The 26,906-nt window shown below is 36.0% G+C and overlaps 1 protein-coding gene across 4 annotated transcripts in view; it reads right to left on the reverse strand.

Moving 5' to 3' along the window:
- AP3S1 (adaptor related protein complex 3 subunit sigma 1) overlaps positions 1-26,906 on the reverse strand; it is a 46,627-nt gene that overhangs the window by 14,365 nt on the left and 5,356 nt on the right. For 2 of the 4 annotated variants that reach the window (XM_069776019.1, XM_069776018.1), the window contains exons 3-5: positions 25,901-26,012; positions 17,274-17,345; positions 7,282-7,389 (exon numbers count right to left, since the gene is read on the reverse strand). In XM_069776019.1, coding sequence (XP_069632120.1) covers positions 7,282-7,389; positions 17,274-17,345; positions 25,901-26,012 — 292 coding nt within the window. Of the gene's footprint in view, positions 1-4,214; positions 4,257-7,281; positions 7,390-17,273; positions 17,346-25,900; positions 26,013-26,906 lie in introns of all 4 variants that reach the window. The other 2 variants (XM_069776020.1, XM_069776022.1) reach the window with 2 other exon arrangements.

The following is a 26,906-nucleotide window of genomic DNA, read 5'->3' on the forward strand; positions in this document are numbered from 1 at the left end:
CTTCCAAACACTTATATACGAGACATGCCAAAGTTGGGAAGGGCATGTGGGGGTAGAGGAGAAAGCTCAGGAAATCTTAAATCTCTAATGCAACCAAATAATTTGCTCTCAATTTGGCCCTGACACCATCCAAAGTATTGGTTCTCAGAAGTATGGACTAAGTATAACTAAAAAGGTACAAAAAAAGTATTTTCAAAGCCTCTTTTTCCTTGGTTTCCTTTAACATCACCCAGTGTATCAGGTCATTCACTTCAGAGGCTGTTTCAATTGCAATACCTTCATGAAGGGGAAAATCTGGACCTAACTCTAGTAATATTAAGAAATGCAAGTATCCAAAATCTGCATCCCTGAATCTGCAGTATCTTAAAGGAGCAGTATTAGACACTGCAATTTCTTGCTATTTATTAAAAAACAGTGCAGAAGATAATGAAGCTACTCAACACTGGCCTTTTATATTTGAGAACTTGGAAATACTAATTTGAAATCAGGAGGTAAATACCAGTGAAGTTTTATCAGATGAAACAATAAATGCATTTCCTTTTTATTTGGTTCTATCCTTGAAATTCTATACTCAGTAACTGGAGAAAAATTCTTTAAGCAAAACCAGAAGTGGGGCAATGTAAACTGTTTTCCATAGAGAAGATGAAAATACTAATAAAGTAGTAAAAAAAGCAATGAATTATACAATTTGTAACTGAAACAATGGGAAACCAGAAAAATATTGTAAGTGATGGACATGGTCCACACAAACAGGCATGGCTGGCAATTCAAAAGAGAGATGCCTTCTAGGTGACTAGGATGGAGATTCCTTGCCCTAGTTTAATGAAAGTTAATTATTCTTAATGGACGAATAAAAGTTTTAGTATAACTGGTCATTATTTTTACCTACCTGCAGCTATCCTCTTTACACAGACTTACAGTCCCTGCCTCCCGCCCCAATGGCATAGGATACAATGGAGACACAATTGAAAATTATTTAAAATACCACAATTGACATGACCCTTCCACCCCCCTATACAGTCATGACTTTCAACAGTCACATTTCATGAGGACCATTCTGGATCAGGATCAGCAAATATCCCTGACAAAAGTACTGCAAATTTCAGATTACCTCTTTTTTTGCCAGTGAGATTGTCTTTCGCTATCATATGCTGGAGTAGAGGTTTTCAAACTATTACATTCTCTTCTCCTGTAATTCTCTACATTAAGTGAGTGGGTTTGTAATTCAATGTATACACCATATGCATAGCAGAATGCTATTTATCATGATTAATGTCAACCCTATCAAGCACAATACAGTCATACAATATTTCTAAGAAAGAGCAAACAGTTCATGAAAAAGATGTTTAGTGGATAAAATGACTGAAAAGTACTTAAACTCCCGAACTGGGTAACTAATACATTATTTTAAACACTATTATATCTGAATGCCTTAGCACTCCTTTTCAGCACGTCAAACAGTGAACTAGTACGCAGTCCTTCCATTTATTTATCATTTCTTTTACAGAAAACAAACTGTATTTTCAAACACAAAAGTACTTCAAGAAGTACTTCCGGTCCAATATGTTTTTAAGTAGTTTTATAGAGGTACCTGATTAAAAGAGCCATCACTGTAACACTGAACTGGACAAGTTTCAACTGCCCTTTTTTATCAAAAAAATTCAGCAGGTAAGTTGGTGAGGTGCAAAGAAAAAACTGTTTCACTTGAAAAAAACCAAAACACATAGCAAGCTTTAAACATGCAGTGAATGATGAATTGTCTGTCACGGCGAGCAAATGATTTAAGCAAGTGAAAATGAAACTTAAGACATATTAATGAAATTTCAGAAATACAATAGGAATAGCATACAGCTGGTACTACAATAAGCCAATACACCACATTTTTGCCACAGCTGCTTTGTATTCTCAATTTCATTTGTTATTTAAAGTTGAAACACTGTATATTAAAATTTTAGGTTCAGTTACTGTAAGAAATGCTTGCAAACATGTTCATATACTTTTAGAGTGAAAGAGCAATGCCACTTATGCAAAACAATAATGCTATTTTAAAGACTGAAATAAACATTTAATAACAGAACTTTTATTCTACTGGTCCTAGTCTATCAAGTGAGAAATATGAGCTGCTGTTAGTTTACTTAGGTCATTATTTATCACTATAGGAATCAATTTTTTTCATTCTTAACATCACCCTTTCTCATAAAGCCCCACTGATAACTCTATATGAAAGTGATCCCAGAAACATTGTTTTACTCTTTAAAATGAAATTCAGATCATTTGGAAAAAGTATTGCACATCACAAATGTAGTTTGCACAGACAAATAGGAAAAAAAAAAGATTCAAACCACCATCCCAAACAACTCTACACAAAGCTAGCTATGACTAAAATAAACATATAAAAATATACAGCCTACTGGAAAACAAAATAATGAAGGCTAATGTTTTGCAAAATAAGCCACCCTTTTCCAGATATTTTGGAGGTACTAGGACCTTCTGCTGCTGGTGTTTCATACCAGTGCTTCTTTCCAGAACAAGTATGATTTCAAAGCAGCAGAGTTATGAAATCATGAAAGGATGCAATACATAATATAAAGGAATGATCATGTCCCCTGCTTATGAAGTTAAACAAATGAACATAATTAGAGAAAAAACAAAATGAAGTCTGCAGGTATATCAAAATGAGGCCAAACAGATAAGAAGACTTAAGACATACTCTTAGAAATTTTAAGCACTTGAATCACAAAGAGAGTAATGGATGAGAATGATTAATTATTTGTTTATTTGTTTTTCATTGCCAGACCCAAAAATAAAAACAGAATATGTGTGAGCAGAACAGATAAAAAGAAAAGTAGTTTTGCACAAGTAAAAAAACAAAAAAACCCAAAAAAACAACCCCCCCAAACCACAACCAAACCTGAAATCAAGCTCCCTACTATTACAATGAAATACAGATTACATGTTACAAGTGTTGACATATTAGGCAGAGGAAGGTCATTTGCTTGATTTTCTTCACGTGCTATAGCATACTTCAAATTTAGGTAAAATCTTTCATACTACCCAAAAATACTTTTAGCTAATGCTTTACAACTTAGTGCTACTAAATCCAATTACAGAATTATATTTGTTAAATCTTAAAGGTATTAAATTACTTTATACTAGAAAGATCGTGTAAGAATTTAAGAGCAAAGCTATTAATAAATTAAATAAACTTCATCTGCTTAAGATTCCAGCTGTTTAAAATACCTGCAGTTTGAATACACAGATACTTAAAATGAGTGGAAATGAATTTTGAAGTACTGCTATTAACATTGACTGACATTCAAACTGTTGAGCTGAACTAAATGTTTCAAACAGCAAATGATGGGGGACAACAACCATAAACTGAACTTCAAACATACATTTTCCTCCTCCTTTTTCAGTTCCTTGTTAATATTCATGTTCAGTGACTGCAGTTACCAAGATATCTTAAAGCAAAATCCAGTGATTCAGCAAATGTACATCTGAAGTTGAGTACATGCTGACAGCCATTCTCATTTTATGTTTGATATACTTAAGGTCGAAAGATCAACTTTGGTACTTCTACATCATCTTTACAAATTGCATTGATTAATTTATTCTGTATGTATAAAACTATTTGAGTCTGTTGGTTTGTTGGTTTTGATGGGAGTTTTTTTAATGTTTTGTTCACCTGAAACTTATTCTGAAACTTCTCTTTGCAAGAAGGTAAAAGTTCTTTGTTTTCATTTGGAAATACTAAATGGTGAAGCAAAAGAGTTCATATTACCTATTTTAGGTTATTAGGTACAAAATTTTCCCAATAAGGAAGCTATTTCTACTATGTGACCACATCATATTTTGTTATCTGTGTGTTCAATTTTTATTCAGATTAGTTTTGCAGGTTTTTTTGTTAATATTCATACAGGTTCATACTCCTTTGTTTCTTAAACAATGATACAAAGAAAAGTTAAATTCTAAAATGCAGGAAGAGAAATAAAATAAAAAATATGATGTCAATGGAAAGCTAGTAAAATACACTATAGCCAATAAAAAGATGAGGGAACTACAGGAAGAAACTAGCACAAAAAGTAGGCTACAAGGACTAGCATGGGTATTTTTACACATAATTTTTGAGTCTGGCCTACATAATTTATTGCCTTTGACATCATTTTGCTTTCCCTTTTTGTTAAAAGTACATTTTTTCTAAAAGTCAGCAATACCTTTGTCTACCTGTCCTGTCTGGGAGACTGAAAGATAAAGGTCTGTAAGAGAGAAGAATGGAAAGAGCTAGAAAAGATCAGGAGGTTCGGAAAAAATGAGGTCCAACTTAAAAGTCTAAATCACACGCAGTTGAACACTCCAAATAGAGAAGAGGTAGCCCAGGTTTACCTACAATACTTCCAGAGGCTCTGGATAAAATCCCAATGACCCCTTTCCCAAAAATTCCCTCCCTTAATGACAATGATCCTTTGGCTTTCGGAGGATTGACCAGAAATCCATTCACAGATAAACACTAAACTGAAAGGTAGGGAAATGCATTTAAGACAACATTTCTCAGGGTAGAAATAGAATTTCCTTTGTAGCCCAACCAAGCAATGTAAGAGCTGAATCAGAAATCAAAGCTAGGGACTTCCTCATAGTGGTTTAAATAATTAATCTCTGTTGAAAGCATTAACAAATTCTTTGAGTTGGTAAATTTGCTCAGATATTTCAGAATTTAATAAATACATTTGATCTTCTTCACTAAATTCTAACTGAAAGCCTGTTTAAAAACTTAATATGTACTTAAATAAATACCTGATGTCAAATGGCTAAATTTTGTATATTAGGGAAGCCAGGTGGGCACAATACAAAATTTAAAATACTTCTGAAAATGTAGCTCAGTTACAACTTTATTAGCTTCATCATTTCAGCTATAAAAGAAAAGGCAATTTAACCTTAAAGCAGCTATTTTATGGATGCAAGAACTATGACAGGAGTCTAACAAGCCAAACAGACTAAAGCAAGAGTGCTGTGGCATAGGTGGTAGTCCTATGAACTACAGACTATACCAATAATTTCTAAATTTTAAAAATAATTTATTTTTTTAAATTAAAGGAACTAAGAAGATCCACTAGTTTTGATTTCTTAGTGACCAGCATTCAGAAATATTATTAAGATATTACTGATTTTGATTTACATGAGCTGGATTTGCGTGTATCTTGAAAATACATGTTCAGGAAAGACATGTTGAAAGATTTACAATCTTGATCAAAAAGACAAAAGGAAAAGAAATAGCAATCAGGAAATTTCTGTGGATATACATGAAACAAATGATTAATGATCTGAGGAAATATTTACCAGGTATTGTGAAGTATCTCAGCATTACAGTAACTGTTAAATTTGAAAAGAAACAGTCACTGAACTAACAAAAAAAAAATGCATTTGTGGTGAGCAGACTGTGAAATGTTCTACTCCATCCCAGTCACCAAGTGTTTTAATTTATCACTGCTACTTCTTTACCTTCTATAATTCATTGCTGAATGTAAAGGAACAAGTTACTATTTGCCTTGCATGTGCTCTGAGCTCTACATGTTTTTTATATCTTCTACCACCTATTTTTATACTAAAAGCATCTTAAAAGAAAGAATGACTTACTGATGAATAATAGAAAACAGGAAGTATTGCAGCTGGGCTGCAATTCAGCTGCACTGAATCCATATGTTTAGGATGACTAGTCAGAGACTGGTCTACAGTTGATTTGGTAACAGAATTCACATAATTAAGAATAAATACCTTAATTAAACACTTTTAGGTAAAACTGATATGCACATAATACACAATAGAACATAGCTGCTCAGTAAGTTCAGCTTTTGGGACACTATGTTAGTTTTCCATCAAATAAAGAAAAATGTATGTATACAGAAGTTATTCAAATATAGTAAAATTTATGACAATAATTCCAAATATTAATCTCTGTGATCAACGGCTCATTCTGAGTTTGAGAAAAATGTTAAAATGAACATTCTGAACATCTTCATAATCTAAAATAGAATCCGTCTGGATGTATATTGCTATGCACTGCATCATACTGTACCTAGCTTTTTCCTGTTTTTCACACAGTGTTGTCCTGTTCTTGGATACAGTTTGGAAGTTGTGCAAATCAGATATTAAATGTATTAAAAGACTCTGAGGTGGTGCAGTGTGAGATAGCAGAATTAGGAGAACAGTATACATTGTACCACAAAAAAGCTGAACAATTTATTTCTCTCTGTTGCACTTAAGTTAAAACTAGTAAGTCCTTTGGGTCTTCTCCTAAAATATCATTTAGTTCATATTTATGCCACCTACAATATTTCAATCTACTCAGCTGAGTTCAACTTTAGGAACAGACTCCAATTTAAGCAAGGGTTTGTTTAGAAATTTGAATATTACACTTCCAAAATCAGATGATGTGTTCTTCTGTGAAATTACTCTCATCAGGAAGAACCAATCACAGACTCAGCTAAGATGTACTAGTAGTATTTTGCTTACAAGGCATGTCTGGTGATGTTAAAGGAACAGTAACGTACTATGTGACAGCTAAAGTAATTCTAAAATCCTTTTAGTTAGAAAGTTTCTTTCCTAAACACAAATTCAATAATTGTTGAATTGAAAAGGGATTTCCACAACTTACATGAGTGTCCCTCACTTAGACTGTTGTGGGCACATACAAAACAATTTTCTCACTCGAATCTACTTAGCTGAAGACCAAATGTTCAGATTACAAAAATGGCAGAATTTGTATTTAAAGTGTCTAAAACTGGGATTTTAATTCTATCTAGTCCATTTCAGTCCAATTAATTATTTTGTGTTGCATTATTACTGTGACACTAAATATGCTGCAATTTATTTCAGGTGCTAGAAACATACTAGCAGACAGGAATATGTAGTCTTTGTATACACACTTTGGTTCTTTATCTAATTTCATTTAAGTGTTATTAAGTGTCACTAGTCCAGCATAATAAATACACTGGAAATGAAAGACTTTCTACAAGAGAAACTTAGAGAACTACAGAAGTATCTCCATAGCAATGGTGCACAATGCTATTAGATACAAAAAGCAAAAACTAGTTAGCAGTGACTCTAAGCAATTATTACTTATGATGTAAGGTACGACATCCTAACCTAATGATACATTGTCAATTTTTAGCTTTATAAGCAAGAAGCTGTATATAGTTTGCTGCTGAAGGACAAACAGCATTAGATAGCATGCATTTACTACAACCATGTTTTTAGTTTAGAAACTACACAGTACGTCACTCTTACCTCAGATTTCTCCAGTTTATTTTGAGCATCAATCTGAGTAACAATTTCATTCATGTTGGTCTCCAAAACCATTCCACCCATGACCATTTCAGCCAATATATTATGGACCTAAAAGAGACCAAAAGAAAATTTTAAAATGCAAAACATCCTACACGCATCTGGACAGATGATATCTAGATTCCTCAATACAGGAATACATATATTCAGTAAGTCACTTGATTAATGTCAGCAATTTATTTAAAATCTTTTGGGAACAAAGCTCATAACTTGATGTTCATTTCTCCAGTACCTTCTTTGCTCATAGTTCCGTTACAAACTCATCAGCTATACCACTTTGCTTATCAATGCTAGAAGAAACTTCCACACTGATCTTTCTTTCAGTACCTGTTTTCTATGCAAGGACTACGGACAAGACTTCTAATTAGCATCAATAGTAGCAACACCTCTAAGGAACAGGTTCTACAAGATTAAACAAATTGCTCACAAATAGATGTGCAAAAACTACTTTGGGCTACAGCAATGAAGGAAGGGAGACATAGTGATGCTCACTCACCATGGGTACCAAGACTAGGTTTAGAAGTAGAATTAACATACCTGAGCTGACCCATACCTGAGCTACAGCGTAAACAGGGGGTCTTCAGCATCTAGTACTAAGATTGACAGCTAGGACTCAAACTGAAGGACGACATAAGCCAGCTGCAGACATTAATGAAATGGGCATGTCTAAATACCCCTCTTCCCTGCAACCCTGATTTCGGGTTGAAAGCCCTGGTTCACAAATCTCTGCTTCAGAGTCTGTATTTGCACTGTATCTAAAGACTAATTTTTTTTTTTTTTTTTTAGAAGGCATGCTTCCACATACTTTCTAGTAAAAATCCAGAGTTACTATGTAATGTATAATATTTTAATCACATTATAATTCTGAAGACAAGGAACATTTTATGACTTTTCTGAAATAAACACACAGTACAATCTGATACTTCAAAGCATAATTCTGCTATTATTTTGGATATTCTTGCAATATCCCTGTGCATCAAGTATAGAGGTAAATCTCTAAATCAAACAATTCTGAAAATGAGTTGCAAGTAGTTTATCAAAAACCACCACACTTCCCGTTTTTGTGCCATACTTCAAAAACAAAATTGAAGAGTTGTTTCCTTGATAAATCATTAGTATATTTCAGTAGAAACTTAAAATCAATGTGTTTAAAGACGCTGAAAACACCTCTTCCTCTCTGCCTATTGCTGCTGAGTAGAGCTTTAAGAATCAAATACTTACAAGAAAGATTAACAATCCTTACTGGGCCACTCCTTACTCCTGGCATATGTATGTCCCCTCGTAACATAGTAAGCTAAAAAGCATAATATAAAAGTGGTGCTGAATAATTAATTATCCTGGCTTGTTATTAGGTGAATTTAAAGGCTTTTTAGCATCACAATCAGAAAAAAAAAAGATAAAAACATGGTAACTGAAAATTATTTTAATCTACACCTACAATCCAAATGCATTGAAAGACATCACCAATATTCACCTCTTTTTACTGAAAACTTGTTTTCACTTATAGCATAAGGAAACTGTTTATAGCTATTACAATATGCATAGCCACCAAAAACAAAACATAAAAACTACAAAGGTCTTCATAATACAGTATTTATGTGGTGATTTTGGTTCTATTTTATTTTATCAAGAATTTACTAAAGCAAGTATTTTTCACATGCTATGAAATTTAGGGTTTTTCCTTTCCTATTTTCTGAATGGGTATTATAAAGACTTATAGAAGGACTAATAAATAATTCATGTCTCCCTACACAAGTGGAAAATTTTCTGGCTAGTCTTATCTAATCTGAGCTTTTATTATGAAGTGGTTCTTTCCCATCTCTCAATAAAAATACAGCATAAGAGTGCAAATACCATCACTTGCTACTGCAGATTATAGATTTGGGTTTTATTTTCTTTCTAGAAATGCACCTGGCTCCAAAACAGCAACTGCAGTCAACACCTCCAGATTTGAGGGGAGTATTTCTCATTTTGCTCTTATTGGCAGAGCTGGTGATGTCAAGGAAGAAATTCCAGCTGTAACTTCAGCCTCAACAAACAGCCCCAAAATTCAGAAACTATTCACTTTAAAGTCAAAAGCAAATTTCCATTGTTGAAGAACACATTTTAATTTGTGGAGCATACCTGAAACTGCATTGATAATTACATGAAACACTAAATTCCAACCTACATCCTGGAGAAGAAAATGAATTTAGTTCCATTTCCTCTTAACATTCTTGAAAACTTGGTACATTCTAGAACTTGGCCTTGCTTTTAAAGCACAGGAATAATCCATACATATTTCTGACTGAAGAGGCAAGAAATGACACCTCAGTAAGTTCCTGCTTATTTCACTCTTATTCACCAGAGAACTTCAGAGAACAAGCCGTGGAAGTCTAGTAGCACAGAAGAAAAGAACGTAAAAGAGCAGGTCTTGATCTTTACAGATTATTCATTTCTGTTTTAAAATAAAACAAAAAATAATGAGTGATGATTTTACAAAAAAAAAACCCAAACACCCAAACTTTTCTCAGGTAATCTCTAACAGCTTACTGATACGAAATACTGAGATGCTAAAGGTCTAAGGTAACAGGCTGAACACCACATGAAACCTACACCAAAATGACTGAAGAAATTGAGTGACTGGTTAGGTTTTCACAGGTGTTCTGCTTTCTATGAGACAGATTAAAAGGTGCATTTAAAAAGAAATGTAATTAAATTATGCCAGTTTTGGTAGCAATTTTTTCCCCCTAATAGGTAAAGGTAAGCAATTACAGTCCTGTCAACACCACTCAGATTATTTTTTTTCTCTAGAGTATTACTGACACAGTAAACATATAGAATAGAATCATAGAATCACTTAGGTTGGAAAAGACCTTCAAGATCATCGAGTCCAAGCATTAACCATGCCACCTGACAGAAGAGACCAGCACCCACCTCACTACAACCCCCTTTCAGGTAGTTGTAGAGAGCGATAAGGTCTCCCCTCAGCCTCCTTTTCTCCAGGCTAAACAACCCCAGCTCCCTCAGCCGCTCCTCATAAGACTTGTGCTCCAGGCCCCTCACCAGCTTGGTTGACCTTCTCTGGACAAGCTCCAGCACCTCAATGGCTTTCCTGGAGTGAGGGGCCCCAAACTGAACACAGTGGCCTCACCAGTGCCAAGTACAAGGGGGACAATTGCTTCCCTGCTCCTGCTGGCCACACTATTTCTGATACAGGCCAGGATGCCATTGGCCTTCTTGGCCACCTGGGCACACTGCTGGCTCATATTCAGCTGGCTGTCAACCAGCGCCCCCAGGTCTTTCTCTGCCGGGCAGCTTTCCAGCCACTCTTCCCCAAGCCTGTAGCACTGCAGGGAGTTGTTGTGACCCAAGTGCAGGACCCGGCACTTGGCCTTGTTGAACCTCATACAATTGGCCTCAGGCCATCGATCCAGCCTGTCCAGATCCCTCTGTAGAGCCTCCCTACCCTCAAGCAGATCGACCCTGCCTCCAAGTGCAAGACAGACATCAATAAATTGGAGTGAGTTCAGCAGAGGGCCACCAAAATGGTTGGGGCTAGTACATTTGTCCTGGGCAGAGAGGCTGGAGCACCAGGGCTGGTTCAGCCTGGACAAGCAGGGGCTTGAGGGCACCTAACAGCAGCCCCCAGTGCCTACGATGGGCTGTCAGGGAGCAGGGCTCTTCTCAGCAGGGCATGTGGGAGGGGGCAAGGGACAGGAGAGGCTGGGACCAGCTGTAAGGAAAGCTTTTCCCAGGAGGAGAGGTAAGCCTTTCCCCAGGAGGACAGGGGAGTAGTGCCAGAGGCTGTCCAGGGGCTGTGCAGGCTCGCTCCCACCCTGACCCCATGGCTGACCCTGCTGGGAGCAGTATCTTGTACCTGGCACCTCCTGAGGTCTATAATTGAATTATCTTATGATTCTGTAGTAAAAATATGGTACTTCATGATGTGGAGAGAGTTTCACTGGTAAAAACAAATGCTTCAGAGCCAGAAACTTGCTCTATCCATTACAGGCAGGTAATCCAAATTTCTGGAAAAATCTAGATGCAGAGAATTAAGAACAATTTAAGTGTAATGCTTATGTCACCATATGAATTGTACCAAAAGTGTCTGTATATATACACACATATATATATATGAATAGGAAAGAAAAAAAAAAAAACATTTATACATATATATATGAAATTAAGAAAGACCAATTCATTGCATTTCTGAATACAATGGTTTTGCATCAGCCAACCTCATAAAAGCCAGACTATGAAATTGCTCAGGAACATACTAACACTTACTACTTCTCAAGTGCAATAAATACTTTAAAGAATATCTGTGGAAGGATCACAGGCAGTTATACAGGTGTCCAAACAAATCTCCAAGTTTTAGAAAACAGCATCATTAATATTAATGTTCTCTATCATCACTTGGATTGAAAGAGATACTGGACATCACTGAAAATAACTTAATGACACATGCCTTCAACTATGAATGCACGGCACATCAGTAGCATCTTTGCGTAAGGTTTTAAAACACCAAAAGCATGAACAAATGCCTGTGGACTGGGTTTGGTTTAGGGGAGTTTTGTTTGGTTGGTTGGTTTCAGCTTGTTGGGGGTTTTTTTTCCAACTTGGCAGAATATGCAGAGATATTGCTTAATAGATGCCAGTAAGAGGCCCAGTTGGTAACATCACCTTAAAACAGTAGTACTGCAAGGTCTCTACAATAAGTGCACATTATGTATGACAGTTCAGGGAACAACTCTATGATATGACCTATCTGATGCATTTTGTGTAATATGAAGGCAGACAAATTCAAGAAGTGGCCAAGCTTGAGCAGAGGAACTATATCACATGACCTTCAGATGTCCCTTCCAGTGTAAATTATTCTGTGATTCTAAGAACAAAAAGGCTCAACTGTTTTACTGTTTTATAAATTAAAAAGTGGGGGGGGGAGAAAAAAAAAAAAAAAGACTTCTTCAGCATATAAACCACTGATTATAAAAGTGAGGTTGTAGTCCAAACACAATGGAACAAGGCAACCACTGCATGATGCCCAGAGAATGAATTTGATTTACAGGTTCAAAGAATGCATCTTACCAATGCATCAATTCCCCCCAGTGTAAGTTCTGAAAGAAGTTTGCAACATGCCAGCAAGCTACAGATTAAGAAGTAATTGACAAGGGAGCACTGTCTGCAGTTAAAAAAGGGCAGAACACAAACTTCAGGTTTCTGGCCAGCTGTAGCACTGACGCCATAACTGTACAGAACAGCAGTATACTTGTATGACTGGCATCAATATCCATTGGCAGTTATTACCATTATCCTTATTGCGATGGATGGAATGAAGAAGGAGAATGAATACAATTCTGAATACAGCTTCTCACAAATAAAATTGCTCATAATCGAGACTGTATAGGCAGATTTACAAATAATACAATAGGCTTTACAGACAGAAGGAACAGCAGGAATTTTTTTTTCTTCTAAAGTACACTGGCCCACAGAGGAAGTCTTAGTATTCTACATCAAAACATTAAGAAAATACCTTCCTTAATCTTTTTAGTTGTAAAGAAACTATTTCAGTACTCTAGATGTTGGTGTTTTAAAGGATTGCTTAATTATCATTTTGCTCTCAGAAAGTTCTCTAGTAAGTATACAGTACAAATCAAAGCACCATGAATTACTGCTGAGCAGTTGTTTCAGTATTTCATGTTCGGTGTTTCACATTACAGAAGATGTACACTATAGTATTTACCTTTCCATCATGCAAGTTACTTTAAAAAACATGAAAATTACAATTTCTACTTATGCCTAAGCACAATTAAAAAACTTTATTAAATCCACCTACTTCATTATCTGGTTTCAAAAATTCACCAGTTGACACTTAAAAAATTATGCAAGAAATCTTAGAGTACTATTTATCCTGATATAAGTTCTCTGCTTCCAAATCCAACTTACAGATTCCTGAAACACAGATAGTTTGCTGTTTCTTGCTATATTATTGTATTTTATAGCCCGTGTCAGATTTTCCTTTGGTTAATATCTCTAATCACTTTTGAACCTATTTATAATATTCTTGGTATCTATGATAAAATGGAAAAATGGCATTCCATAATTTAATTATCAGTCATGAAAACTCTGTTTTCTTTGTTTCAAAATTACTTCCTGAAATTTTATCTGATATCCCACTATTCTTTATTTCTGAGAAACACAGTTGTTCATTTTCTTGAGACCCTTCAACACTTTTTTTCTATATACTTCTCTGCCTCCAGTATCTTGAATATTTAACAACTTCTTCCATTCAAGCTGTTCCATACCTTGGATCGTGCTTCTTACCTTTGTCTGTATTTTTTTCCTACTTTTAGAAAGCAATACACAAGTCTAACACACAGTATTTAAAAATGTTTATAAAGCATGAATTGACACAGTAACTTAATCATTTTTTTTGTCTTGCCCCATTTTTCTTCTAAAGGGATGATTTTCTAAATAACAGAATACAATTAATTTTACTTGTTAGTCTTTAATGAAAGGAAATCATTACTATGACCTATAATGTTACATAAATATTGTAATCCATTTACTCCCTTCTCTTAAATACACTGTAAGAACAAAACAGTACTAGCGAAAGTTTGCCCAGATATAAGCAGGAGCAAGACATAAATTTTTAATATTAACTATTTTTTCATTTTTCATTGCAAATACATTTTAAATTAATAAATGCACATTATTTCCTCTATTTTTTTCTAACTAAAAATTTCACTAATTATTTTCCTAAAGAAACAAAAAATTTTCTGAATTAAAAAAGCATAAAATGGCAATGAATTGCAAAATACACTTCAACAGTGTATTCAAAATAGTGTTTAAGACTGAAGGCACACAGAATACAGCTCCTACATTTATATCCTAAAAGAAATCAGACTGTTGAGAACATCAGCTTTTCGAAATCTGAAATGGCCTTTTGTAATAATAATTTTGAGGTGTTTTTACAAAAATCAAGAGTGTTTCCTACTTCTGTTCCATGCACTGTCTAAAAGCATGAATGCATGCTTTAATAATGTGGAGAAGGAACGCATCAAGAAAAAACTCTCCCAGGAAAATTTGGCAAACACATTTTCTTGTCTTCAAGCTGCAATCTGATTCTGGAGGCTTCACTGTTCTGGTCAGATAATAAACTCTTGGAAGAGATCATGATACTCCCAGGGGTATTTCAATAGGCACCAAAAACTTGCAGAAAAATAAAAGTATTTCCTTACATTCCCAACTGAATGTATTCTAGTATTTTAGTTGTAAAAGATCCTCATGATAGCTTTCTGTGACATCTTTTCCATCAGAAAGCATTACACTCCTGGACTCAGTGTAGGAATCAGTACAGGACTGAAATAAACCTCCTCCTCTGGAAAACATTTTGCTCCAGATACAGCAAGTTAAGTTTGTTTGGTTTTAATACAGCTGATCCGTAAAGAAGCAGCCCAATTCTCTCCTGTACAAACTACACTCCCCAACACCCCAAGTCCTCATCTGCTACAGCACTTAAGAAATACTATCTCATTCCCATTCTCCACTATATTCCATTCTCCAAGTTAATTCTTAGTACTATACCAATACCCTTCTTGAATAAGCATCTCTCTTGCCTGCAGGTTACTATAAGCCATCACTGGGTCCAGTATAATGATGGCAGCCTGATGAAGGTAAATGTTTCCTTCTAGAAATGCCACATAAAATGCTACTAAAGAGGCAACAGCTGTTGAGATTACATAGTTTAACTCTTTTACATGCTACATCATTTTTTACACGAAAGGTATTTCTTGGTTTTTAGGTAGTTCAAGCAAGGTGATTGGAAAAAAGTCACCTTCCACAATTCCATCGAGAGCTGAAGACACAGATCAACTCTCATCCAAATTAATTAGCCAATCCCCACTTTTCTCAACACCAGACCTCTCAAACTACAAATATTTGAAGTGTGTCACCCCAAACAGGTCCCACATGTAAGCATCCACTATAACTAAGATTCTGTCTAGACCAAACATCCAGCAGCAGTTGCTGGTTTTCCCTACTGCACACTTGAAATCCATTAACAAGCCAGGCCACAAATATCTGACAAAAGAAAGTTGATATGTTTTAACTCAGAAGCCTCAACGCATTTTGCTTCTTGACAAGGTGACCTTATCAGCAGTTTAAAGAGAATTTAATGCTGTAACTTCATTCTCATAGATACTGTTTTTTTCTGATAGATCTACACTACTAATGAACTTAAACTGTACCAAATCAAATGTTTTGATCCTCTGTTATGGTATAAAGTAATTCTTACAAACCAATTACACTGGAGAAAAAGAAAAAAAAAAAGAATGGAGATGACATCAGATCAGTCACAACTGCACAACTAATACTACTGTACTGCTGGTAGTAGCTTTGCATTACTGCAGAAGTTCAGCTTTCTGTATTGTATTCTTTTGACGACTTATGCTCAAGTTAAAAATCACTGCACTGATTAATACCATGTTCAAAAAAATTTTTAACACAAGGTTTCACTTATCTTTTACTTTAAAAATGGGTAACTTTTGCTAAAATATCTAATTAGTATTTAGGGCTCACATTTTCCTCAGTTTGAAAGTTCTAGCCTAAACATTTAATGGGATTCTCATGCAGTTTTTAGTAAATCAAATGAAACACTTAAATCTTGGCTTCCCTTTGACAAATAGTTTTCAAGAAGAAAATACCATCTCATGCCCAAAACAAAGTAAAACATTCTTGAGAAATTTAACATTTTAAAGCACCCCAGTTCTCAACATTTTATCAGGAAGATGTTTCTTCTGTGAAGTGTAAAAGACTACTTATGTTAAGGAATGCTACTGAATGAAACATGCTACAGAGCAACAGCTTGGATTGCATAGCAGCACAAGTATTCTGCAGCTAAAGATAAAGATCAAACTCCTTGCCACAAAACAGCTACAGTAATTGCGTTCTTCAAGCTCAGAAGCCAATATATAAACCACTCAAATTCCTTTGTACTTTGCCATTATGGAAACAGCCAACATGTTCCAGTCAGGCTAGAAATCCTAACCACTTGTCATGAGCAGGGCATCAGTTCAAACACCTACTCAACGTCATTTGCATGTCACTGTCTGGTCAAGGTACAAATGTTTCTTCCAAAAGAACTTCCTGATTTTGAAACAAACCAAGTCAGTTCCAAATGGTTATTTCAGATACTTAACTTGTTACTATTTTTAGTCCACCTTCAGTGATTTTTGTCTTATTTTCCTTGGCATAGTTTGCTGTCATGGCAAAAAGATGTTCACAGATGGGGAAAGGTGACTGCACAGAAAACAACAGTAGGCACAAATTGCAACTGAAGGAATAAATTCTGTGTATTTAATTCTCAGCATTTTAGGTATTACACCAAGAGGTGCCAATGTCCTTCTAAATGACAGATTACTACAGTAATAGCATTTCTCAAACCTAGATTAATAAAACACTTGTTCCTGATAGCCAGGAATATTCAAACAAGACTGTCTCTAAATGTTTGAAAAAAGACATAATGTCTGTTTGAGATTTAGAAGAGAAAGAACCACACAGCACTTAAATTACATAATCGTAGCATTTGAAAAGCAACTGCCAGCCTTAACTGGAAAATCCTGTAACAATTTCAGTTCTGAGTAATGTAACACCTAACAATAAACAAAATAGAACAAATTATTTCTCGAAACTAAGTCCTACTCTGAGAATATTCACGTCTCCAATTTGACAATTATATGTGCAATAACACTATGCAAATCTCCCACGTTATTTTATTTTTGCTCAGAAAGACACGTTCCACCATAGCCTTCAAGTCTTAAAAATAATGTTGATAGAAACTGTCTGGATTTCACTGACAATAAAAGTAGAATCACTGCAGAGTTTAATACCAAGTATCAGTTGAACCAAACATTTTAGTTGACAAGAAATATTACAGGAGCTCACCACAGTACCTTGTCTACATGGAAAATTAAATCCAGTTCACAGACATTTTCAAAACATTTGTCTAGTGTTTCCACAAATACCTGCAAAGAGGAAAAAAAGCCAGAGGTCAAGCTTTATCAGAAACTCAGTAGTTCCATTAGGTGTGAGGTTTAACAAAAGCAAATACAGAAAATAAACACTGGGCAGATTTTAAGGCATTAAAAGCATCTATAGAAATTATGTGGTTAACATTGTTATGCCAACAGTATGTTATCTGTAGAGGGCAAAACTGTATGCACAAGTCAGTTATGTTATAACTCTGCTAAAAAGTCACACAGTTTTAAACAATAGCTGCATCTTGAAAAAACAGTAACATCATCTATGCTACAATTTTCTCAGCCGTGATTCAAAGTCTTCCATTTCATTAGAACCCAATTACTAAGCAAAAAATCAGCTAGTTTTCTTCATTATTATTACTATTTTTAAAAACTACTACATTGCAGGCATCTCCCAGTTAACCAGATGACTGTTAACTTTGACACACAGAGACACATGTGCAATGCAAACTGTCAGCATCATGCAAGTTTGTCAGCATTACGGCTTCCAGTAACAGTACAGCAGTTTTCACCCGGTTTAGACCTGCTGAATTCAGGATGGACCAAGGAAAGAGGTAGCTGTCTTAATATCACACCTGCTTATCCTGTCAGGCATACCACCACATAAAATTTAGAAAAGTCCAGCAGTTTGTACCCAGGCAAATAACTCCTCCCTGAATCTAGAATGTAAGTGCACAAAGCAGAAAAATCCAAGCAGCTGCTGAAGTCCAGCCACTGATGATGTCTGCTGGATAAGGACAGCACGTTACCCTGCTTTGGGTACTTCTGTAACAGATTCCTTCCTCCTTGTGTTAGCCAGTTTTGGTAACCTAAGAGCATCACAGCCCCCAATTAGGCCAGACAATGAAAAGATTATTGTACTTGCACTCCCGAAGCTCCTGAATGCCAATCACTATGCGCTTGTGGCGAGTGCTAACAAAGACTCCATCCAGTGTTAGAGAGGTATAAACACAGTTCCCTTTATGCAAGGGATAACTCCTACTGACCTAGATGAGATGTGTCAAGACCTGTAAGTTAAACACATGCTTGAGTTTGAGAGCTTAGGGTCCTCAAAATTAAAAAGAATTTCTGTAAGAATTTACTGATTATTTATTAATGACTAGTAAATAAGCTGCAACTTGTAGGAAATTTTAATCTCAGTTTTTATATGTTTCAAGGCCGTTTTGTCACAATATGCATTTAATATTGTCACTGTATCTAAATTATTTTTTTTGCAATTCTAAACTCAAACCTTATAGCAGCAATATGGAAGAAGTCAAACACCTCGTTTTGATTCTCTCTCTTTTCAACACAGTTTATTAATCCCATCTTAGTCTTTGAGAGGAACCAGATTTCAGACTACCTAGGCCCAAGAAAACAGGAATGAGAAGCCATGTTCTGCTGACAAAAATAAAGTTGATAAAAGGGCTGCTTCTATAGATACATATTTATGTCTACAGACCCAGTGAAACAGGTCTGCTTGACATCAGCCATTTCCAGTTGTCTACCTTGCATATCAAGAAAGATTACTTTTACATCTGAATCCCCAGTCTCAGATCCTGCTTACACCATAAAGAGGATCACACTCTGCTGTTGCTATTACTAGTATTATCAATCTCCATTTTAAAGTCAAACTACACCTAACTGATGTTCCATGCATTTAGAACAAGGATTATACTTTAACACCAAATACCAATTCATAACTTAAACTAGGAACATAGAGCATTTTCACAGGCAGACTCAAGACAGTAAGGTTCACTGACAACAGTTAACTAAGTAAATGAATATGCTTCTGTTAAATTATACTGAAGCTAAGTGAACCACATCTTTTTTTTTTCTTCAAGTATTTGTTAATTTGTTTTGATAATAACACGTACTATAAAGAAGGGATACGAGCAAACATAGAACTTGTATGTTAAGCAGAACAAATTACACAGTTCACAACTATGTGCAGCAAGACAAATGACCACAGACATTCTCTTACTTTCCTTGTACCTTAGGAGAATGCGGTTACAAGGACAGTGCTGTTTGGTATTAGCTGCAGGAAGAAGATCGGAAATAGAGTGTAAACGTAACCTTTATCCAAAGGTTTCAGTTACAAGAGCTAACAGTTTGACACTATTTTTGAAAGAAAAGAAGATATTCCACATATACATCACCAAGTTTGCACACAAATTTACATACTCTGACTTTGACATCCACCTAGTTCCTTGGAAAACAAAGGAACACGTTAAAAACTAAAACTCAAAAATCTTCCAAAAAGGCCCCCACAGATATGTGTATTTAGTAGCCATATGTATGCCCACACACTGACAACACAGTTTTATTTCTGTGACCTTCTTCCAGTAACTAGGGTTTCTCCTGCAACAACACTTGATTCACAGTTACAACGGTTACTTTTAAACCTTTACCCATTACATGGTGACACCACCACAGACTGAACTCACAGATCTCTGTTTGCAATGCATGACCAGTAATGCAAAGCAAGCATTTTTTAATCTAAGGGAAATCAGCTGGCACTGAGTATTCTTCAGAGAGATTTTTCACCGGCTAAGGATTTCTCATGGAAACTACAGAAAGTTCCTCAATCTTCCATTCATGATGAAGAGTTCACTCAAGAGTAATGCCAGCACTGACAAGGTATACGTCTACTACAAATAACTGGTCTTTAAAAGCATTAGTCTACAAGTTAAACTAGATTTTTTTTGACTAATATTCTTCGACCTGTTTTAAGATGCCTCCAAATAAAATTAGAGCCATTTTCATGATATTTTTACTTGAGAGTCAAATGAATTGCACACTATGGCAAGCAGTGCTAGAATTTATGTAGTTCAGTAATTACTTCAAATGCTGCAGACTTGTAGATCAAAATAATCAGAAGAGAAAACACACCAATTATTTCGGGACACAAACACACCACACATCAGTTCAAAAGCACCTTGTGATGTTCTTGGAAAATAAACATAAATAAATGAGTCAAATAGCAGGAATATAAAGATGCATGCACAATGAATTACTAGCTCCCCCTTGTGCTTCATTTTTGAAATCATTATCTTTAAAGAAAAAACTATGCACATCTCTATGCAAGTAAACAGAAAAAAAAAAAAAGAGAAAGAACCCACACCTTTCTTTTGTAGTAAATATGCTTTAATAAAGCCAGATACACACCTGGAGAGTAAAGTACATGAATGAAAATACCATATTGTTATTGGATATACACAAGCAAGGAGCTTCCTATACTCAGTAATATTTCAAACATAAAATACCACCTTTACCCCAAAGGGCTCATTTTTTAATTAGGCAAACAAGACAACAAAGGAATAAAATATACATTAATATTGGGAAGATAACAAGGCTAGCAGAAAAATCAGAACACCTATCAATTAAATGCATCTGATGCTAGATAATGTCAAATACTAACAAAAGCAGGTACAAAAAATGAAGTAAAACCAACAGGAGCTACTCATATCAAGAACATCCCATCCTTCTTCCTAGGCTAAACAGCAATGGCAAACCTCAAGACAGAATTAATTTAATCTGCCCATGGAGAGTCCTCTCCTTCACTGCTTTTGACAGTTCAAATGCTACTTGAGACTCCAACTAGTTTAGAACATAACAGTCCGATCATATAGCCAGTTCTCCATACACAAGACTAGTTTCTCTTCTGCTCTAAGTCATCGTTCACATATGATTGCAAGCACATGAAATCAAATAGTGTTTACACAGTCTTTCTAATTGGGAAATCCTTGGAGCAGCCGCTGCGTTTTCCCACACTTACACTGACATCCCAGTTTTCTTTCAATAATTTTTTTTTAAACTACTCATAGATTATACAGAGAATGCCAAGGTAACAGTTGGGCAAAGGGAAAGACTGTACAAGTCCTGCTGATTAGTCAAAACAGAAGTGTGTTAGGTCTTTCAAGCAGACCTACCTATAGGCTTAATGCATTACCAATAAGGCTTTTTAGGTCAAAATGTTCTTTTTGTTCTTAATTCCTGCCCTTTACTTTCCACCCAACTCTAAAATAAATTAATCATGTTAACTGAGAACTAGTTAGAGATTTTTCTGCCAAAATAGGTAAACCAGACATATGCCTCTTCTTTTTTTATTTAATTAGCATAAAAGCATCTCTGGTCAGGATGATTTATCTTTAGGAACCGAGAAAAACATCTTTCATGAACTGCACTGCATTTCCCATATGCAACTTACTGAACAACGTTACCTTGCAAGCCTATATGCAACTTTTCGTGGAAGACTGATCTCACAGATTTAGCTGCTTACTTAGTCAACATGTCTTGGAAGTACAGCAATGGGCTAAAATCCTCAAAAATGCTTAGAGTTGACATAGGCTTTTAGGTTCGTAAGACAGTTAGGTACCATTGTAAATGTCACTCAATTTCTCCTCATGGCAGTCTACAGCTATTTATATTTCATTACATACTTTATTTCCACGTGCTATAGCCTTACACTTCACAGGCTAATGAGAAGAGTCTAAAATAGCTACAACTTGTGACATAATTCACACTGAATCCAAAAGACTACAAAACCTACCAAGCGTAGCACAGATGCTGACCTATCTCCCATCCAATTAATAAAAAAACAATAAATAGAATCTTGTGTTTGTATTAAAAAAAAAAAAACAGACAAAAATTAACAGTATGAATTTGCCTGAGTTCAAACACGTCTAGTTTGAACACAGTATGAAATCTGAGGCAGAGTCTGCGATTTGTAACACATGCAGTGTATTCATTAGGCCTGAACCAAGAAGACTTACCTGTGAAACAGCTCTGACTTAATGGTGATCTAAGTGGCCTTCACAGCAGTATCTTATCTATTACAAAAAAAACTTTATGCAGAAAAGAACTGCAGACTGCCATATATAATCTAATCCACTATAGATTTATACAGTTTACAAGACAGAAAACCTTTAAGTGCTAGACTGAGTTCTAGGTTCATTTCACCAGTTTATTTTCATGAGATCATAAACTGGCCCTCTACACAACTACTTTTTTAAACAATTCAGTATATGTATGATTCATAACAAACTCCAGATGGCTGTTACCCGTGTTGTCTCTGAACTATAGTAAACAAAGATGTATGAAGACAGTTCAACACTTCTCAATAAAAACCAGACAAAGCTTATTTGCTTGAGTAGATGTATGTCTATATACTGCCAGCCTGAATTGCACTTGGGGTTGAGATGTAATAATAAACTTTCTGAGGGTGCTTTTCCAATGTAAGATACATTTAATTCTGATTGCTATTGCTAAGAGGATTAAACAGATCTTCCTTGTGAGCTAGACTGGAAATGAAAAATGTTTAATTAATCTGTGTATACTTTCTGCTATGATCAAATGGTTGAATTACAATCATCTAGAGAAATGAGAATACTGAACAGCTGCAGGTACTGTGGTGAGACTGTATTTATACTCAAAATCATATGGGTCAGAAAAAAGTAAAGTATTTCTAGAAATAGAAATAGCATTTCTACTATTTCTGCTTCCTTCAAGTAATTATACTGGCATGTAATTAAACACCAGGGCATAAGGGAAAAGATGTGAAATATAAAAACTGAGAGACTGAAATCCATCGAAGTACTTCTGGCACAAGAAGCAACACAATTTAGAGAAAAGTTTAGTATATCCCTGATTCAGAGAGTTTGAGGGCTAAATAAATATAGGCAGTAGTAAGCTCAAGCAATTTGCTTCAACATCTTAAAGTAAAATTTAGGTTACACTGTGTAACTGGAAATACCTAGAAGCTACTGATGTTACGTTTTTAATATACCATAACAAATAAAATCTTAGCTGAACTTGCATAGTGGCCCTGCAAAATGTAACAGGTCAGACAATTGACCGAGATAGTCTTTCCTATCCTTATTATCTGATTAAACACAAGATATTATAATATCCACTTTATCTGAAAAGTATCCCTAAGTCACATGAAATATTAATATGCTTCTTTTCTCAGTTTATAAATATTTTAGCACTTCCAAGTAAGAAGACAGACTATGCAACAAGCAACTAAGCAACTCTGTACAACAAACTGCTAAAAACAGGTAAGGCCATTGTATACCTCACTCAGTAACTTGCACAGTTCACATATTGCAGAATGTTTCTATGACCAAAGATGATATAAAAATCTAGAAAAAAGTGTTTCCTTCCCTGCTACCCACACAGCCACTTGGAAATACAATTTGTATCTACTGTCGAGAAGAGCACTAAACACTGAAGAGCAGTTCTGAACACCAATAGGTGACTATGAGAAGCTATTCAGCTCCAAGAAAGGTCTGCAGGGAACTGTGAAGCCTTTAAGGCTCACAGTGCTTTCTGCAGTGAAATAATATATAGATACAGGCTCATGTCTCAGGTTACCACAGATTTTACTTATGTAATAAATAAATTCTCTTGATGTGCAAGCTTTTGAAAGGCTTAACAGTAAGTGAATCATACACATATATATATATATATATGAGACCCATTTTATGTAATGGCATACATCACTTCATGGTGTGAAACTATTTTTTGTCACATCTGACTACACTAACAATCCTCAGTGAAATTGTTTATGCGCAAATTTTAAGTTGAAAATCACCGGTGTAGCCAGAGTTCTCTTGACGTAAGTGTTTGTAATACAGAAATTATTTTTGTTGCTGAGTTGATACACACATATTTAACAGTTTAAATCATACATGCTGTATTGGCAGCCATGCAGAAGACAACGTATTTGAGGAGTTAGTGATCTTGAACAGGCCGTGTCTGCTCTACTAGGCTTGACAAGTGTCCTGGTTTCAGCTGGGATAGAGTTAACTGTCTTCCTAGTAGCTGGTACAGTGCTATGTTTTGAGTTCAGTATGTGAAGAATGTTGATAACACTGACATTTTCAGTTGTTGCTCAGTAGTGTTTAGACTATAGTCAAGGATTTTTCAGCTTCTCATGCCCAGCCAGCGAGAAAGCTGGAGGGGCACAAGAAGTTGGCACAGGACACAGCCAGGGCAGCTGACCCGAACTGGCCAACTGGGTATTCCATACCATGGGACGTCCCATCTAGTTTAGGAACTGGGAAGGGGGGGGGCAGGGATTCGCCACTCAGGGACTGGCTGGGTGTCGGTCGGCAGGTGGTGAGCAATTGCCCTGCGCATCATTTGTACATTTCAATCCTTTTATTACTACTGTTGTCATTTTATTAGTGTTATCATTATGATTATTAGTTTCTTCTTTTCTGTTCTATTAAACTGTTCTTATCTCAACCCACGAGTTTTACTTCTTTTCCCGATTTTCTCCCCCATCCCACTGGAGGGGGGGGGAGTGAGTGAGCGGCTGTGTGGTGCTTAGTTGCTGGCTGGCGTTAAACCACGACACAAGCTTCTATCTTATTAATGTAATCTATGACTTACAATGTCTCTGGGATATGTGAACCGTGGGTGGATCAAGGAGTGGAATGTTTCGATCCTGACCAAGAGGCTGTTGCATGTTTAGGAGTTAGTAATCCACACAACACTTAACCTGAGCAGGCACAGCCCTGCGCTGTGCTGCACAAATTCTTTGGCTGCAGGACAAACTGAGCCAGCTCACTGTAACAGAGGAGCCTGCAGGCAGCTCCCACTCCGTACTGGTGATTACACCACCTGCATGGCCTTCTCTGTATTTCAAAGCACAGCAAGATGTCCTCATAAGAACATCCTTTAGGAACAGAGTTGTCTTCTTGTGAGGAAATTATATAGTAACTCAAAGGTCCAAAAAAGGGAGAGCCCCACTCCATGGACAGGATCTGCTCTGCACAGTGCACTGCGGGAAAATCCGTCTGGGCTCCATTGGATGCTGCATGAACACAAGATGCCCAGCATCTGAAGTGGTGTAAGATTTACTGTCTAGATTCCTCTCCTTACTCGGTTTTATCAAACAGTTATCATACTAAGCCATTTTGTTGTCGAGCCTTTCTTACCGAGATCCAGAAAGAACCTGTACCGGCTCTCTTTCTCCTCACCTCTTCCCACCCACCCCACCCTCCAGTGCAGAAGACATGCCTGGGCAGCATCTGCACTCATTTTCTAAGGCATATCTGACCAAAGGCTCACAAGCAACAAGGAAAGTTTCATTCAAAGAGGTTTTGGATGTGTTAATCCATTTTATATTTGTAGTGAATATATATGCGTGTCTATGTGTGTATACACACACACACAGAGCTTTACGTGTCAAGGTTCTCACAATCTAAACTTGCCTAGCGAATGTTTGAACTGCACCATTTTTACCTGCAGCCAAAACAAGGCCTTGAAAAGCTGCAGCAAAAAGAATAGCTGCTGATTGTTCAGTATGTTCCAAACAAACTGTTTCCTTACTTTCTCATCAACTTGGGAAACAACTTTTTCAAAGACAGTCCAGAAAACTGCAAGCAATCTAAAACTAATACTCAGCACTTTGGGCATTGTTCACAGTATGAAAGCCACCTTCGCTTCCAAGTATTACAGAAAAAGATACAGCTAAATATTGAAGTTCTAAGGTACTTAGAAGTAGAATTCCACTTATTAAAAAAAAAAACAAAGCAGCAAAAAAAACTTACTTGTATGAGGTCTAAAATGCCAAGCTCACTTTCTGAAGAATCCACACAGAAGACAAAATACAAGGTGGCATAATGTCGGTAAATTAGTTTGTTATCAGATCCACCTATTAATCTAACCAGGAAAGAAAACAGGAAAGCTTAGTTAGCATCTCAGGATAAGCTGGGCAAATCCTCACAGTTATTTCAGTTAATAGGAGGCCTATTGTTAATGGCTGGCTGGAGCTTTCCCAAATCTAACTATATCACAACTTTTATTTTGTGATATAATTACAATGGAAGAAAACTAAGCACCAAGACAGCCCAAGTTACATTTACCACACAAGCACAGTTGTTGTTATCCATATGGATAACAATTACATCAACAGATGCACCTTTTTATTAAAATCAATTCAAACAGATCATTTAGTTTCACCAAAAAATGGGTATTAAAAGTACTTCCATTACAGACTAGTGGGCACTGTACAGGGATTAATCTGCTTTACAGATTAACAGAGTGTATGCCTATGAATCCTTCCCTGCCCTTCTCAGAGGAGCATCAACAGAAAAAGAAAACTATAATGCAGACTGGCATTTGGATTACAGAAAAAGCCCTGAACTGGGTTTATGTTGCACTTAATTCCCAAGAACATGTAACACTCTTGTGCTACAAAATGTTTGGTATCTTGAGAAATAAGACTGTATGACAAGCAATAGCTTACAATGCAATGTTAAAGTCACAGAAGCAATTATATTTTTATGGACTCACTGATCATCAAGTTACTGAGCAAGAGAGGAGGTCTAAACAGGTATTTACTTCCACTCTTCTACTATAGCCCTCCCAAAGAAGGTACATAAATCATAAGAAGAGATGTTCTTCAGATCATTGACATTTGCTTTGAGCAGTAGGAGGCCTGCTCAAATCAAAATGAAAATATTTTGTAACCTGAAGCTACATGGCTATGAACATCATAATTCTCCCTTAATTCTGTACTAGGACTGAATCACCTGTTTGGTGTATCATAACTCA

Source organism: Haliaeetus albicilla, chromosome Z (genome assembly GCF_947461875.1).
Source record: "Haliaeetus albicilla chromosome Z, bHalAlb1.1, whole genome shotgun sequence".
In the NCBI taxonomy this organism is placed as follows: Eukaryota; Metazoa; Chordata; class Aves; order Accipitriformes; family Accipitridae; genus Haliaeetus; species Haliaeetus albicilla.